We start from the raw sequence: 18896 nt of genomic DNA, 5'->3' as shown, positions 1-18896 counted from the left end.
TGGCTCAGTGGTTAGACCCAGGTTCAATTCCTGTCTCTGGCAATTGTCTGTGTGGAGTTTGCACATTCTCCCAGTGTCTGCGTGGGTTTCCTTCGGGTGCTCCGGTTTCCTCCCACAATCCAAAGATGTGCCGGTTAGGTGAATTGGCCATGCTAAATTGCCCGTAGTGTTAGGTGCATTAGTCAGGGGTAAATGTATGGGAATGGGTCTGGGTGGGTTGCTCTTCAGAGTGTCGGTGTGGACTTGTTGGGCCGAATGGCCTGTTTCCACACTGCAGGGAATCTAAAAAAAATGTGCCTGGACAAACTGTTTCTTGAGTAGGATGGGGCACTTTATTGAGAGATTTGTAAGCTAGGAATCTTCACAGTGACAAGGGTAATTTGTTATTTGAAATTTCATACACCAAAGTAGATTATATTGCAGCTGATTGCAGTTGTACTTAAACATGTTTTAATAGGAATACTTTGTGTGCTCATCAGTTGCAGGTGATAGGTTTCAGTTAGTTTTGTTAAACAAGGAACAAAACTTATTCATCTTGTCCACATATTTTTGAATTGCTCCCAGGAGTGTGACTTCTTCCAATCTTCAAACTTCCCTTAACAGCCATTAACCTCTAACTAATCTCAGGGCTTATACCAATTAGACTTTGGACACCTTTGTTGCAAAATGACAGGTCAGTTAAACACAACCATGGCAGAATGAAGTATTGTATAATGCTTTTTTTAATTGTGCAACAAACATGACCAAAGCAATGAAATGTGCACTCAGACTCCAACTTGAGTTTATTTACAGAATTTAGAATTCATAGGATCCCTTCAGTATGGAAGCAGGCCCTTCGGCCCAGCAAGTTCACACCAACTCTCGGAGGAGTATCATACCCAGACCCATTCCCCTATTACTCTACATTTACCCCTGACTAATACACCTAAAGTGCACATCCCTGAACACCATGAACAAATTAGCATGGCCAGTTCACCTTACCTGCACATCTTTGGATTGTGGGACGAAATCGGAGCACCCAGAGGAAACTCACGCAGACACTGGGAGAATGTGCAAAGTCCACACAGACAGTCGCCCGAGGCTGGAATTGAACTCAGGTCCCTGGTGGTGTGAGGCAGCGGTGCTAACCACTGAACCACTGTGCTGGCCCCAAAAGGTCTTTCCCAGTAATTTCTAACTGTTGGAATTGGAGGTTGTGAATATCTTGTGTTTCGTTATTGGGTTTATTGTTTGATGGTAAGCATTTTTGAATGTCATGGTGTGCATTTCGTACGTAACAAGAGTTGTTAATGCTGTCAAGTGTCTCTTGTATTTTGACATGAATTTCAGCTAAGCTATAATGATTGAAAAAAAAACAATGACTCCCACAGCCAAGCTGCTATTTTTGAAGGACATTTCTACACTGCTCATAATGTTAAAAAAAATACACATTTATGTAGATCTTTCATTCCCAATAGCAGGAAATGCTGATGCAGGAACTGAAGATACCGTTCATGTGGTTTGCATACATGCCCACTTTGTCCCCCCATCCCCAAACAAAAGATCTGTAAATGCATACACTGTAACTGTCTGTCTGCTCTATACTTATGCTTTTTTTGACTTGAAGCTGCTCCTAGCAGGTGAAAAGCAAAACATCTGATGTTATCAAGTAGAGACATGAGGACGGATCACAAAAAAGCTTGCTACAGAGATTGATTTTAAGAATGTTATAAAGGAGGTGATTGTGCAACATCAGTGAAGAGGTTTAAAGAGGGAGTATGATTTTGGGGCTTAGTCTTCTGAAGGTATGAGGCTGCCAGTGTCATAGGCAGAAAATCTAGTATGCACAAGAGACCAGAATTGGAGGGTGCAGAGCTCTTGGCGTACTGTGTGACTGGTAATTGACTAAATAGCTCAGTAAAGGAGTGATTATAATGTTATTAAATTTTGCATTCAGTTTGAGTGAGAAGCGAATTTGAAACTATTGTTGTAAACTAAAAGACTACCACACACCTATGAAGACAGATTGGCTAAAGTTGATGACAAGGTGTAAGCAGTGGCAGACATTTAAGGGAATGTGTCATATTACTCAACAAGATATATTCCATTGAGAAAGGGAGACTATGGGAAGGATTAACTATTTGTGACTTACTAACAAAATTAAGGTTAGAATCAATTTGAAGGAAAAGCTATAGAATTTTGTAAAGATTGGTGGTGCCAGCAAAAAATGACTTTAAACATAAAGGGTAAAATAAGTTGAGAGTAAACAAGCAAGAAATGTGAAAGCAAATGGAGGGCTTTGTGTATATAAGCTCTACCATTTATCTATAAATAATGGTAACTTGAACTTGAGGATACTTGGCACACCCCTGACCTATTTCTTGTACATTTGTAGAGGTTACAGGGACAGGTATGAGTGTGAACATAGGGAATTTAAAAGCAAGGGTGAGAACTTTATTAGCTTCCAGTGCAATTGTATAGCTCAGCGAGCTTGAGGGTGATCGATAAATGAGACTGGGGAAAAATTAGGATATGGGCAATAGAGTATCATACAACCTGAGGTTTATGGAGAGTTGATAATTGGTATATTGGCCAGCTGAATCTTGGAGTGGTCATGGAACAAGGAGTGAAATAGTCACTGGAGCTAACAAAGGCACCTGTGGGATTTTCAGCAACAGATGCAATGCTGCATGGTCTGAGACATTGGTGTTATCAAGTGGAAATTGACAGTCCTAATTATGGTACAGTAATGTGGTTGAACTTGTTAAATAGGACACCAAGGTTGCATACCATTTGTTTCATGCTCATAGCTGGAGAGGGATGGAGTCATTGGCTAAGTTTGTTGAAGGGATAGAGGGCAATGACTTCCATGTTCTGATGTTTGTTTGGGATGTTATTTTTGCTCTTTCAGTACTGATGAGCAGAGTGACAAATTAGAAGCAGTGAAAGATCATGCATCGGTTAGAAGGTAGACATTTCCTGCACATCCCTGTGACATTGAATGAAGTGTTTGAATCATGTTAGCTGAATCATGTTAGCTGAATCATGTTAGCTGAATCATGTTAGCTGAATCATGTTAGCTTAAACAGCTGACAGTTATTTATTCCTAGATTCAGCACGACCAACCAAAAGCAACCAAGATATTGGTAGCTTACTATGTTAATGTGTACTTATGGCCAGTACTTGTGATAGAAGTGCTCATACTGACCCCACTGTAATATGTCCACTGCCACAGCATGTTGAAAAATTATGATGCTTATGACTTAATTGACAGATTTAGTTTCAAGAGTTTGAAATATTGTTTAAGTATATATGCTTTTCTGTCTTGACTGATATGTACTATTAATGATCATATGCCTTTGTTATTTTACTTTTGATGTTGGGAAACACAGCAGTTTTCTTGTCAACAGAAAAATAATTTATTATACATGGTGAAATTTATGAACAGGAACTTGTGTGCATGTAGATTCTAAGAATTTTTGTTTGATTTGAAATGTTGACAATGTTGTCAGTGAATTTTGCTGTGGAACATATACCATTTCCTTGTTAGCGCAAACAACTAACCAAATATATACACACTTCATAATTCAGCTATTATTGTCAAAATTGAGGTAGATGTGTGGGACATCCTGCTTGTGCCTGAAATCCTTTGAGACTCTTCCACAGCAATCTCACAAATGTGACTGCCTGCAAATGCATCCAACATCCACACTTGTGAAAACGATCTCTTACTTTCAAACACACAAGTGATTGAAGATCCATCTCTGACTCACTTAGTAACTTCCTAGTCCATGATACACATCACCAGTGCATGAAATCGCCCTCCCAGGATACTTGACAATACTACCTATATCTGTCCCTATATTCCAGCTTGGTTTCTGCTACCATCAAAGCTGTTTTCAGCCTCCCATTTGTTATCCAAGGGTTTCCAACATTTACTTGTTCTCCAGTTCTAAAGTACATTATAACTTGAAACTGCCTTGAAACTATATCATCCCCCTCTATAATGGTGCCTTCTCGTGGCTGTACACTTCTCTGTCGTTTTATCTATCCTCGGTTGTAGGCTGCAGCATTCTCTCCAATGGACAAACAAATCATCAGTGCCCCTCCCCCTCATCATTGACACAATTAACTATCTCTTAATGATATCATCCCAAAGCATGGGATCAACGTGTATCATCTGTAGCCTGTCACTTCACTAGATTCCAAGGCAGGGGCTATTCCCTCCTTAATGTCTGGTATTAAGGCCAATAGAAGCTGAAACACCCTCCATTTAACTTTAGCTAAATAAAAGGCATTCTTTGCATCTTTAGCCAGTCCTTGCATTCTTCAGGCTAACAACTCCTGATGCTCCCAGCTATTGCCTATAGACAAGTACAGAGGTGTGCAATATTACCCTTTAATACCTTTCCTTAAGGTTACCTTACACATCTAAGACAAGGGAGGCGCGGTAGTAGTTTGGCGCACCGACCTTTACACCGCTGAGGCTAAACGCCAGCTCGCGGACACCTCCTCCTACTGCCCCCTTGACCATGACCCCACTTCCCACCACCAAACCATCATCTCCCAGACCATCCATAACCTCATCACCTCAGGGGATCTCCCATCCACCGCCTCCAACCTCATAGTCCCACAACCCCGCACCGCCCGTTTCTACCTCCTGCCCAAAATCCACAAACCTGACTGCCCCGGCCGACCCATTGTCTCAGCCTGCTCCTGCCCCACCGAACTCATCTCTGCATACCTTGAAACGGTCTTGTCCCCCTTAGTCCAAGAACTCCCCACCTACGTTCGAGACACCACCCGCGCTCTCCACCTCCTCCATGATTTTCGCTTCCCCGGTCCCCAATGCCTTACCTTCACCATGGACATCCAGTCCCTGTACACCTCCCATCACGAAGGACTCAAAGCCCTCCACTTCTTCCTTTCCCGCCGTACCAACCAGTACCTTTCCACTGACACCCTCCTTCGACTGACTGAACTGGTCCTCCCTCTGAACAACTTCTCTTTCCAATCCTCCCACTTCCTCCAAACAAAAGGAGTAGCCATGGGCACCCGCATGGGCCCCAGCTATGCCTGCCTCTTCGTAGGATATGTGGAACAGTCCATCTTCCGCAGCTTCACTGGCACCACACCCCACCTTTTCCTCCGCTACATCGATGACTGTATCGGCACTGCCTCGTACTCCCACGAGGAGGTTGAACAGTTCATCCACTTTACCAACACCTTCCATCCCGACCTCAAATTCACCTGGACCGTCTCAGACTCCTCCCTCCCCTTCCGAGACCTTTCCATTTCTATCTCGGGCGACCGAATCAACATGAACATTTACTATAAACTGACCGACTCCCACAGCTACCTAGACTACACCTCCTCCCACCCTGCCCCCTGTAAAAACGCCATCCCATATTCCCAATTCCTTCGTCTCCACTGCATCTGCTCCCAGGAGGACCAGTTCCAAAACCGTACAACCCAGATGGCCTCCTTCAAAGACTGCAATTTCCCCCCAGACGTGGTCGACGATGCCCTCCACCGCATCTCCTCCACCTCCCGCTCCTCCGCCCTTGAGCCCCGCCCCTCCAACCGCCACCAGGACAGAACCCCACTGGTCCTCACCTACCACCCCACCAACCTCCATATACAGCGTATCATCCGCCGTCATTTCCGCCACCTCCAAACAGATCCCACCACCAGGGATATATTTCCCTCCCCTCCCCTATCAGCGTTCCGAAAAGACCACTCCCTCCGTGACTCCCTCGTCAGGTCCACACCCCCCACCAACCCAACCTCCATTCCCGGCACCTTCCCTTGCAACTGCAAGAAATGCAAAACTTGCGCCCACACCTCCCCCCTTACTTCCCTCCAAGGCCCCAAGGGATACTTCCATATCCACCACAAATTCACCTGCACCTCCACACACATCATTTATTGCATCCGCTGCACCCGATGTGGCCTCTATATTGGGAAGACAGGCCGCCTACTTGAGGAACATTTCAGAGAACACCTCTGGGATACCTGGACCAACCACCCCAACCACCCCGTGGCTTAACACTTCAACTCCCCCTCCCACTCCACCAAGGACATGCAGGTCCTTGGACTCCTCCATCGCCAGACCATAGCAACACGACGGTTGGAGGAAGAGCGCCTCATCTTCCGTGTAGGAACCCTCCAACCACAAGGGATGAACTCAGATTTCTCCAGTTTCCTCATTTCCCCTCCCCCCACCTTGTCTCAGTCAAATCCCTCGAACTCAGCACCGCCTTCCTAACCTGCAATCTTCTTCCTGACCTCTCCGCCCCCACCCCACTCTGGCCTATCACCCTCACCTTGACCTCCTTCCACCTATCTCATTTCCAACGCCTCTCCCCCAAGTCCCTCCTCCCTACCTTTTATCCTAGCCTGCTGGACACGCTTTTCTCATTCCTGAAGAAGGGCTTATGCCCGAAACGTCGATTCCCCTGTTCCTTGGATGCTGCCTGACCTGTTGTGCTTTTCCAGCAACACATTTTCACATCTAAGATATGGTCAGGATTTATTTTTGTGACCACTGAAGCATCTTTCACTGCTTATCGTATGTTTTAGAACTTCACAATTGTTGAATTCTACAGTGCTAGTTTTGCACATTTTGATCTTTCTTAACCTACTACAGAGGATCCTCGATTATCCGTCAAGATCGCAAGGTCCTGAAGCTTGGCTAAACTATGTTATCAGGCATTAGATTATCTGGAATTTGATTAACCGACCGAAATACTCCCCGTCCATGTCATAGAGTCATAGACATTTACAGCATGGAAACAGACCCTTCGGTCCAACCCATCCATGCCCTTAGTTGAGGTTTCTCTGTACTCCTGCAGACGACTGTGTAATATGGAGGCCTGAATACAGTATCATCCCTACTTCTATCAAATTCTATTGGTTCACCATTCCCAGACTGAATTGTTAACACCGTAAAACCTATTTAGAAATCTCAGCATAGCCTCAGTCTATGCAAAATGAGAGATCGCCAGCAACACATCTCTTGATCTTGTCCCTCATTTATCTCCTACACCATTTTCTTTCAAACACTGTGCCCCAATCCTCTGCAGCATCCACTCCTTCAATGTCCTAGCAGCACTGCTTATTCCACACCTTTTCAATATCTTCCCTTCATGTTTCTGGATATGAGTAGACCTATAATATGACCTTATTATAACAAACGCCCTGTCCCAGCGAAGGAACAAGCTCAAGATTCCATGGTAACACTCTCGCACCAAGCACTGGCACTGAATAGACTACATCATTCAAGCGAGCAAACGCAAAGATGTCCATATTACCCATACTATGGCTAGAGCTGCTGACTACTGGACTACCAACTAATCATCTCTACCATGTTCATCAACCTGATCCTAAACCAGCAGAGGCAGAAAAGTCTCTGCAGCAGGAGACTTAACGTTTCTCAACTCAAAGACCCTGATAAGAAAGATCTACTCAAGCTGTGCCCCACAGCCATTGTGGCAGAGCTGCAGACTTCTCACATTTTCCTACATTATATTCGACCTGCCAAGTTGTTGTCCATTCATTTAACCTGTCTACATCCCTTTATAGAATCTTTGTCATCCTTACCTTGCTTTCCCACCTAATTATTTTATTGCCCACAAACTTAGCTATGGCATAAGCTCTTCCCTCCTCGAAATCATTAATATGTATTGTAAAACAAAATTGATGAATAAATAATAAAAGCACTGATCCCTGCTAAGTTGAAAATTCTCCTTTTATCATAACTTTCATCTTCTGTTAGTTAGCCATGCTTATATACTGCCCGGCACCATGGGCTTATATCTTAAGTAGCATTTTCTGTAATATCTAATATCATTGGATTATCCAAATATATTGCATCTACTGGTCCCCCTTATTCTGTTTGTTACCACCTCAAAAAATACTCATGATCATATCAGGTATGATTCTGCCTTCATGAAGCCATACTGACTCCACTTGATTATGTTATGTAACTCTAAATACTCCGCGATGAAAATATTATCATAGAATCCCTACAGCCACTTGGCCCAAAGGTCCACACCAATCCTCCAAAGAGAAAACCATTGAAACCCGTTGCCTTACATTGCCCCTGACTATTGCTCCTAACCTACACATGTCTGAACACTATGGACAACTTAGCTTGGCCAATTCACCCAACCTGCACATCTCTGAACTATGGGAGGAAACAGGAGCACCTGGAGGAAACCCACGCAGCCACGGGGAAAATGTGCAAACTCCACACAGACACCTGAGGCTGGAATCAATGGCGCTGTGAGGTAGCAGTGCTAACCACAAAGTTATATCGACTTTCATTTTCCCAATGACAACTATTAATTTAATTGGCCTATAGTTACTTTTTGTTTCATTCCCATGGGTGTTTTCTGACAGATTTCCAATGATTAGTGACTTTTCCAGAAATCAAGGAAAATTACTTCTAGTCATCCACTAATCTTCTTTATGTAAAATCCTAAAATGCAACCTCAGGTGTCGGGGCCTTTTAGTCCATTAATTTCTGAAGTACTATTCTCTCATGTGAGTTATTGTTTTTATTCTGTTTAGTTTCTTTCTCTCTTGCCGTACTCCTTCCCAGCCCCTTGATTATTTGCTATGTTTGGAATGCTTTTAGTGTCTTCTGCTGAGAGGACTAATGCAAAATATTTGTTCAATTCCCCTGCCTTTTCCTGGGGTTTATAATTTTTTAATTTTGCTTTAAGTGGAGCTGAAATGCGCATCAGCCATGATTGAATGGCGGAGTGGACTCGATGGGCCGAATGGCCTTACTTCCACTCCTATGTCTTATGGTCTAACCGTCTCCTTATCACTTCTCCATCCTTGTTTTGTCATGGATGTTTTTTTCCAGGAATTTTGTTTTTGGTCAAGTGTCATTGGCTTTTAAAACTTTACCAGACCACTGACTTGCCACTGATTTTTGCCACATTTTTGTTTTTCTTTCACTTAATATCCTTAACTTCCTTGGTTGACCACAGTCGGTTTATCTTGTTCCTAGAATCCTTCCTCCTCACTGGGAGATGCTCTTACTGTGATCTTGATAGGTGATTTTGAATTATTCCCTTGTATACCTGCCATTGTCTGACCTCCATGGTGGGAAAGATGCTGGAGTCTATTATAAAGGATGAAATTACGACTTATCTGGATAGTAGTAACAGGATAGGTCAGAGTCAGCATGGATTTATGAAGGGGAAATCATGCTTGACTAATCTTCTGGAATTTTTTGAGGATGTAACTCTGAAGATGGACGACGGAGATCCAGTGTACCTGGACTTTCAGAAAGCTTTTGATAAAGTCCCACATAGGAGGTTAGTGAGCAAAATTAGGGCGTGTGGTATTGGGGGTAAAGTACTGACTTGGATTGAAAGTTGGTTGGCTGACAGGAAACAAAAAGTAGTGATAAATGGCTCCATTTTGGAATGGCAGGTAGTGACCAGTGGGGTACCACAGGGATCAGTGCTGGGACCGCAGCTTTTTACAATATATGTTAATGATATAGAAGATGGTATTAGTAATAACATTAGCAAATTTGCTGATGATACTAAGCTGTGTGGCAGGGTGAAATGTGAGGAGGATGTTAGAAGATTACAGGATGACATGGACAGGTTAGGTGAGTGGTCAGATGCATGGCAGATGCAGTTTAATGTGGATAAATGTATGGTTATCCACTTTGTTGGCAAGAACAGGAAGGCAGATTACTACCTAAATGGAATCGATTTAGGTAAAGGGGCAGTACAAAGAGATCTGGGTGTTCTTGTACACCAGTCAATGAAGGTAGGCATGCAGGTACAGCAGGTAGTGAAGAAGGCTAATAGCACGCTGGCCTTCATAACAGGCGGGATTGAGTATAGAAGCAAAGAGGTTCTTCTGCAGCTGTACAGAGCCCTGGTGAGACTGGAGCGACTTGGCTTGTATACCCTTGAGTTTAGAAGACTGAGAATGGATATGATTGAGACATATAAGATTATTAAAGGATTGGACACTCTGGAGGCAGGAAACATGTTTCCGCTGATGGGTGAGTGCCAAACCAGAGGACACAGCTTAAAATACGGGGTAGACCATTTAGGACAGAGATGAGGAGAAACTTCCTCACCCAGAGAATGGTGGCTGTGTGGAATGCTCTGCCCCAGAGGGCAGTGGAGGTCCAGTCTCTGGATTCATTTTAGAAAGAGTTGGATAGAGCTCTCAAGGATTGTGGAATCAAGGGTTATGGAGATAAGGCAGGAACAGGATACTGATTAAGGATGATCAGCCATGATCATATTGAATGGCGGTGCAGGCTTGAAGAGCAGAATGGCCTACTCCTGCACCTATTGTCTATTGTGTCTATTGTTCATCAACCCTCATTTCTGCTAATTCCTTTCTCAGTCCAATCCATCCCTCTGTAACTACAATTATTTAATTTCAGCACTGTTACTTGCTTCCCAAGTTTCTCCTTCTCAAGCTAATGTTAAATTCTATCATGTTACCATGGCTGTTTCATGGATGATCTTTTACTTTTGAGATTATTTATTAATACCATCCCATTACATGTTACCAGGTCCAACATTGTCTGGGCCATGATTAAATTCACAATCAGTTGCTTTCAGAAGCTGTCCTGAATGTACTTGAATTCTTCCTTGTAGCTACCTATGTCAGTCTGACTATATGAAGATTAAAGGCAGCATGGTGGCTCAGTGGTTAGCACTGCTGCCTCACAGCACCAGGGACCCGGCCTGATCCCCCCCTCAGGTAATTGTCTGTGTGGAGTATGCACGCTCTCCCCGTGTCTGCGTGGGTTTTCTCCGGGTGCTCCGGTTTCCTCCCACAGTCCAAAGATGTGCAAGTCAGGGGAATTGGCTGTGTTAAATCGCTGGTAGTGTTAGGTGCATTAATCAGGAGTAAATGTAGGGGAATGGGTCTGGGTGGGTGGCTCTTCAGAACGTCGGTCTGGACTTGTTGGGCCAAATGGCCTGTTTCCATGCTGTAGGGAATCTAATCTAATGTTACCCCATAATTAATGTACTGCCTCTTTTACATAACCTCGTTAGCTGCTTATTTATTCTGTCCAACCATATGGCTACTGTCAGGGGGCCTCTCGACTACTACTATTAATGTTGTCTTTCTCATCTTATTTCTAATCTTCACCCATATGGATCCTTCATTTTCTAATCCAAGATCATTTCTTGTTGTCATACTTCTACAATCTCTTAGTAACAAAGCTAGCCCACCATACTTTCATTCTTGTGTGTCCATTTGAAAGTTCATAGCCCTGAATATTTCATTCCCATCGTTGATCTCCTTGTAATCATATCTCTGTCATGGCTGTAAAGTCAGGCACATTAATTTCTATTTATTTCATTTCATTTATTTTTTTCAAATACTCTGCATTTAAGTGAAGAGCCTTTTTTGCCATTTCTGCCGCCTTTCACTCTATTTGCTGCTTTTGTTGTGCATGTATATTCTGTCCCTTATCGGACTTTGGGAATCATTACCAAAATGGTACCGCTAAAATGCACTATAACCTTTTTCAGTCTGTGTAACCTCCAATCCTGAACCATACCCATCCGTCCTTCTTCTTCACCTCAATTATTCAATATGCTAGGACATTGCCCACTGATTCAAGTGAGGGTTTTCTTACTGGTGCAGGTTCCTTCTTCCCCATTACTGATGCCTGTGCCCCAAGAACTGAAACCCATTCCTTCAGTGCCAATCTTTGAGCTACTCTTCTAACTCCTTGACTTTATTTACCCTTAGGGGAGAAAGTGAGGACTGCAGATGCTGGAGATCAGAGCTGAAAATGTGTTGCTGGAAAAGCGCAGCAGGTCAGGCAGCATCCAAGGAACAGGAGAATCGACGTTTCGGGCATAAGCCCTTCTTCAGCCCTTCTTTTACCCTTAATCATTTTGCTCTGTGATTCAGATAATGATTCTGAAATTATTACTTTGGAAGTTCTGCTTTCTGGTTTAGCTCCTAATTTGTTCAGAATCTTGCAGCAGTCCTTTCCAGTTCTATCAGCTTCGTTTGTATCGGTGTGGATCCCCCACTCCTGTGACAAGCTCCTCTCTAGCCTCAAAGACAAGGCTATTCCTTTTTCCTTCCCCTAATAGCTCCGCCTAACAAAGTGACACTTTGCTGATCCTCCCTGCAGCCACCCCCTCATCCACCCAGCTTGCAAGAATTCCATAACTCAAAAATTACAGGGACAGAAGCTTCTCAAGTACCCACCCCTTCATACCTGCTTCATCCACAGTCACATCCTCTTGTCCTTGTTCACAGACTAAGTTTGAATTACCCAATATGTGTTATGACTGCCTCCTGGAGTTAGGGGCCAAGTAATTTTATTCCTCCCTGATATGCAACGTGTGCAGCTCTGACCAGCTCCTCACCTCCGATCCCAAGTTGCTTGAGCTGCAAAAACTGGCAACCGATCCATCCCGATGCTCATGAACCTATCTTTGTTCAATAGGCTTCCTTTCTGACAATGATGTTGAGCCTAAAAGATCTTAATCTTCAAATCCTTCCTTGCCGTTATAGCCACCTTCACTGCTCTGCAAATCTCTGGTTTTTCTTGCATGCATCCCCAGTTTTAGTGTTATCTGTTGATGGCCATGCTGTCAGCTGGATGGCCTCTGATATCTCTTTGTGGTTCAGAATTCAATCACTCTTGTGAAGCACTTTGGGATGATTTATAACTTTCCAGGCACTGTATAGTAGAAATTATTGTTGTTATGAGAAACACTTAGAAATGTTTAAATATGCCAGTTTTGGAATTAATTAATCATGAGAAATCACAGAAGTATAGAAATACTGATTCTGAACACTTGGACTTCACAGGAAACAAGAGGTCAGAGGTTTACATTTCTGGTATATAATTTGTGAGCAATTTGGAAAGGTTTCATTCTATACAAAAGAGAGATCCATTTTTGGCGAGGATGATGGAAGCAGCACCTTACAATAATTTAGGGAATTGCTGATTGCTGCTGAAGTGGGTAATAGGAGTTACAGAATAAAGAGCAGCAAACGGAATGGAACTTCTCGATCAGTTAGTTATGATTGACATAACCACTACTGTCTAGTGATCCTGTAAGTTCATGTTGCTCCTTCAAGTTACAAGTTTTATAAATTATGTCGCTAAGGCATTAAGTGCAGTAAGCTGTAGAATTTGGGGGTTTGACCCTGATAAAAGTGGGAAAAATGTTGAAGGTTATATGCATGACTATCTGGGTTCAGTTGTATTGCTGACTCATGAATAAACTCAGAAGATAACTTACAAATATAGAACTTCATCTTTATAAGCATTCTGTTATTTGCATGAATTTAGTTTTCTTTTATTATTCATTGATGGAGTAAGGGCATTGCTGTCCAGGCTACCATTTACTGCCCAGAGGGCAGTTAAGAGTCAACCACATTGCTGTGGGTCTGGAGTCACATGTAGGCTAGACCAGGTAAGGATGGCAGTTGCCTTCACTAAAGGACATCAGTGAACCAGAAGGGTTTTTCTGACAATTGACAATGGTCATGGATCATCTTTTGGACCCTTAATTCCAGATTCAAATGCTGCCATCTGCCATGGTGGGATTTGAACCCGGGTCCCCAGAACATTACCTGGGTCTCTGAATTAACAGTCCAATAATAAAAACCACTAGGCCATTGCCTCCCCCAGATTTCAGGAGTGATACTTGAATATGTTTTTATTTCATGATTTGGGATATTTAAATTGAATCACTTTGTTGGAATGACTGTTCATGCACCAAATTTGTTATGGTTTGTGACTTGAGCTATTTCTGCGCTTCCCTTACTGACTTAGAAAAGTCTGTACAGGACTATGAACTGAAGTACTTTGCTGTCTGTACAACCAGGTGAGGACAAAAGTTGCCACCACCTCTGCCAATGCAACCACAATGTAATAACATAAAATTGCATAATTAGACTGAGCTCATGCTTTTTACTTAAACACAAACTGACTTACTTAGCAAAGTTGTGCAAATAGTGTTCTTCTGTGTATATCCCACTTTTTTTTCCTATTCATATCCCCTAAAATTCTAATCTTTTCTCCTCTTGCTTCTACTGTTACTCTTGAACATGCCTTCATGTTTCACACTCGCTTTCCTCTTCTTGCCCTCACACTCTACTGAGATTTGGTTAACAGTTTAATCTTAATATCTTTATATTTTTATAACTTCAGTGTACTGGAAAAATAAGTCAAATGGTTGGCAGCAATTAACCTTCATTAGGCAGCATGCAGAATTGGGTAGTTTTAAACTATTTTCAGTACATGGAGAATCGAATGGACAAGCAATTGTGTTGGAAATGGTGATTAAAGCATGCACATTTGTACTCACTACATTGCTCATTTTGAGCAGTGTAAACATACTTATATATTTTACATTGAAACCAGGATTTGCAATGATAATTTTAGAAGGCAATTTTATTTTAAGGTTTTGTTTGAAGGTATCCAAATACGATGAAGAATTAAAATTGTACAGAAATCCAATTCAACAGTTTGCATTATGTGTTTGTTCTTTCTGAAAAGAAGTTTGTTTTAAATGTCACCTGTTTATTGTTATTCTTAACCTATATAATCAGATATTTATCCAAACATCATCGCTATGGGGTTTCCAGCTGAGAGACTTGAAGGCGTCTATCGAAATAACATTGACGATGTTGTAAAGTAAGTAAATCAATTCAGAATTTATCTTTCATTTTCTTTTTAAAAAAAAAGGCAAATCTGAAGTTGCTCACTGTTGAAAATGGAGGGCTGTGTTTCTGATACTATTTGGCAGTTAGCTCAGTTGGCTTGATGGCTGGATGTCATCAAGTGTGATCCCGATAGCGCTGGTTCAATTCCCGTATCACCTGAGGCCACGACCTAGACTATGGTGACCCCCAGAGTCAACCACTACCAATTGTGTCTCTCTCTAATGAGACTGCAACCTATCACTCTCTGGGACTATGGCAACTTTACTGTTTCAGTGTTAGCATTTCAAAACATGCAAAGTGTTGTAGAAACTGGTTTGTAACTTTAAATAATGGTTTTTGATGATAAGCTTAAAATGTGTACCCTCTTGATATCTTGATTTACATTTCCATTTATACTTTACAGGAATTGAAATTATATTTGAATTTGTGGTTTGTTACTTCATAATTTTAAGTTGTCTCAGTTTCACACTTTTAAACGGGTATTTGCATTTTTTGGGGGTTGGAGACTGGGAATTTGGTGGGTACATGTTAATTCTTAGGAAATAATCACAAATTTTATTTTACTTTTTTTTCAGGTAAAGCTGTATAACTGTAAAGCTAGCACCTTTTTCCTCCAGTTATTGTTTGTCTCAAACATTTTAAGTTCTTTATTTTGCTACATTATTCATTTGAGGTCTGTTTTTTTTCCCTAAAAATTATTTCTGACTGGCTGAAAATTTGGAAACTTCGATCTGTTGAATTGACCATGCCATTAATGTCAACAAGTCAACCCCTGTTTTTAGTCATGACCGCACAAAGCGAAGCATAGGATGAAAACTTGTAAGAGGTCCAGTGCATACTGTTGGAAGTACAATGTCTTCATGCAGTTTGTTTTGCCCAGTAATCTAATAATTCAGTTCTTAAAATGAAACTATAACATCACCACAGAAGTCTTACTGTTGGGTTTACCATCCATTGAGCTTCAAGTTCATCTTATAGAATACCATTAAAAATGTAATAGTACAACAATAGAATATATCAATAAAAAATAAATGCATTTCAAAGCAGTTTTGTGATTTCCTTTGACTTTGCTGTTTATAATTCTGGCATATTTTTTCAGGGGTCCTGTAAAACATTTTGAAAATACTTTTGGAACAGTTGAGGTTATACTGTTTTTATTAATTTTTTTTTATTAGACTTTCATTTGTTTCATCAAATTGTAGGTTGGTTGAACTTGGTTTTGTATCAGATGAAAAGCCGTGAGGATCTTATCTAGTTGCTTGACCTCCACGTGAATCATTTGATATTGGGAATTTATTGTGAAGTGTGGGTGTCAGCGTTCATCCCACAATTAGTTAGTGAAGCATACTGGAACATTGTTGAGTTTAATTCCAAATTAAATTATTGTTTTTGGATGGTGGCTCTTCATAAAAAGGTGAAAGATTCTAATGTGTCAACTTTTTGATCATTTGTTCTCTACTATGCTGCAAAAATTCAATCTATTTTCTAGAGTATAGAGGATGTACATTTTGGGGCAGATTATTACTTAATATTTTGTTTCAAAGCTTCCTGGGTACACCATCTTTTAGGAGCAGAAAAATACATGCCCAGTTTTGGCGCGCTTGTTCCTCTGGGAAATGTGGAAGAAAGCTGTCAGTCTGTTATCCATTTGGACAGATGATATCATTCTGCAGCAGAGAAAACACAATTCTGTATTTGTGTATATCACTATCAGAGGCACATTAGATATGTGTCATAATCATCTTAAATCTGCCCTCTCTTCCAGACCCTTCTGCCAATAGAGAAAACCTGTACTTATCCATTCCTTCCAGATCCCTAATGGGTTTGAATACACTTTTCAACTGTACTGTCAACTTGCCCTTTTCCCCAAAGAACACTGTCCCTATAAGTGAAGGCCCTGATTCATCAAAATGTTGTATATATGTTTTCACACACTCTTGGGGATTCACATGCAACATAAATCATGATGCATAATTTGGACTCTGTGCACCAGTTCCAGCTGAATCACTCTTTTTAAAGAGTGTGTAACTTCCTTGCACTGCATTCGGTTTGTTGATTTATAAAGCTCGGGATTGTCTTTGTAAACAAATTTCTTGACTTTTTCATGCAACTTTTAATTTGTGACGTATCCCCAGGTTGTTCTGCTCTGTGCTCATGTTGGGATTGTTCTCTTCAACCTGTATTATTTCTCCTTCTGTCAAAATGTATCATTTTGCATGCTCTGTATTAAATTCCATCTGCCATGTGTCTGCTCATTTCATCAGCCTATCTACAGAGTTCTCCCAGTTCATAACTTTGTCAAGTTTTTACTCTGTAAATGTCAAAGTTTTGCTGTGATTTTTAAGTGCTGATTACTGGAACCTATTTATCACTGTGTACCTTGGTTGGAGAGTTGGCATTGTCATATAGAAGTTTAAAACAGAAGTTAATACAGTGGATATTTGCCAATGGTAGAGAGTGGTGCAGTCCAACAGTAACAAGATTCTTGCAAGTTGTAATGATGTTGCAGGGATAAGCAAACTGACCATGGCAGAACCATACAGGGATCTATTCAAATGAGTGGAGGAAACATGAACATAGAAGTGGTAGGGGGCAATATAGTTATATAGCAATATAGACACGGTTCACAGCGTCTGAGAGTGGGTCTCGAAGTCTGTGTAGCCTACCTGGTGCCAGGTTTATTGTCTTCTCAGGTTGACGACGTGGTCCAGTTTTCACTGCCATAAACTGCCAAGGACAATTATAGAAGTAGAAAGGAGATTCTGCTGAAAGAATTTGTAGAGTTAAGATCTAGATTAAAATGAACATTCAAGGTAATAATGTCAGAATTAAAACAAAATAAAGAACTGTGGATGCTGGAGATTGGAAACAAAAACAGGAATTGCTGGAGGAACTCTGATCTGGTAGCATTTATGGGAAGAAAGCAGGGTTAATATTTTGTCTGGTAACTCTTCAGAGCAGTTAATGAGTATTTTGCAGCAGTGGTTACTGTGACAAATAAAATAGCGACACCTTGAAAAATGTCCATATTACAGAAAAGTAGGTGCTGAATGTCTTAAAACCCATAAGATGTCAGGGATTTATACACTTTTATCAGGTGTACCTTTAGAACTCTGGGAAGCTAGGGAAGTGATTGCTGGGCTCCTTGCTGAGATATTAGTATCATCGACAGCCACAAGTGAGTTGCCAAAAGACTGGAGGTTGGCTGATGTGGTGCCACTGTTTAAGAAAAGACTGGGGCGGCACAGTGGCTCAGTGGTTAGCACTGCTGCCTCACAGCACCAGGGTCCCAGGTTCGATTCCAGCCTCTGGTGACTGTCTGTGTGAAGTTTGCACATTCTCCCTGTATCTGCATGGATTTCCTCCAGGTGCTCCAGTTTCTTCCCACAGTCCAAAGATGTGCACTTTAGGTGAATTGGCCATACTAAATTGCCCCATAGTGTTAGGTGCATTAGTCAGAGGGAAATGGGTCTGGGTGGGTTACTCTTCGGCGGGTCGGTGTGGACTGGTTGGGCTGAAGGACCTGTTTCCACACTGTAGGGAATCTTAAAAAAAAAAGGTGGTAAGGAAAAGCGAGGTAATAATAGACTGCTTGAGCCTAACATCACTGGTGGGTAAAGTTACTGGAGTAAATCCTGAGGGGCAATATTTTCATGATTTGGAAAGGCAAGGATTGATTGGGGATAGTCACCATGGGTTTGTGCATGGGGAAGCGTGTCTGACTAACGAGTTTTTGGAAGAAGAAACAAAGAGGATTGATGAAGGCAGAGCAGTGGATGTGATCTATATGGTCTTCAGTAAGGCATTTGACAAGGTTCCTCCTTGGCTAGCAAGGTTGGATCACGTGGAATAGAGGGGAAGCAAGCTATTTGGATACAGAACTGACTTGAAGGTGGATACGGGTTGCCTAATGGAGGGTCGCTTTTCAGACTGGAGGTCTGTGACCAGTGGTGTGCCACAAGGATCAGTGCTGGGTCCCACTGCTTTTCATCATTCATATAAATGATTTGGATGTGAACATAGGAGGGATATCATAGAATAGAATCCCTATAGTGTGGAAACACACTATTTAGCTCAACAAGTACACAACAACCCTCCAAAGTGTACGCCACCCAGACCTGTTCCCCATCCCTATTACTCTACATTTCCCCTGACTAATGCATCTAACTTAGACACCCCTGAACACGACCGACAGTTTAGCATGGCCAGTT

General features: G+C 41.8%; 1 protein-coding gene across 4 annotated transcripts in view; it reads left to right on the top strand.

The window, feature by feature from the left end:
- ptenb (phosphatase and tensin homolog B) overlaps window positions 1-18896 on the top strand; it is a 160182-nt gene that overhangs the window by 65749 nt on the left and 75537 nt on the right. For all 4 annotated transcript variants that reach the window (XM_043712395.2, XM_087999046.1, XM_087999047.1 and 1 more), the window contains exon 2: window positions 14572-14656. In XM_043712395.2, coding sequence (XP_043568330.1) covers window positions 14572-14656 — 85 coding nt within the window. The remainder of the gene's footprint in view (window positions 1-14571; window positions 14657-18896) is intronic.

This window comes from Chiloscyllium plagiosum, unplaced genomic scaffold (assembly GCF_037043375.1).
Source record: "Chiloscyllium plagiosum isolate Xiang-an unplaced genomic scaffold, Cpla_swu_hap1 HiC_scaffold_22, whole genome shotgun sequence".
Taxonomy (NCBI): domain Eukaryota; kingdom Metazoa; phylum Chordata; class Chondrichthyes; order Orectolobiformes; family Hemiscylliidae; genus Chiloscyllium; species Chiloscyllium plagiosum.
This window is presented reverse-complemented; position numbering and strand designations above follow the sequence as displayed.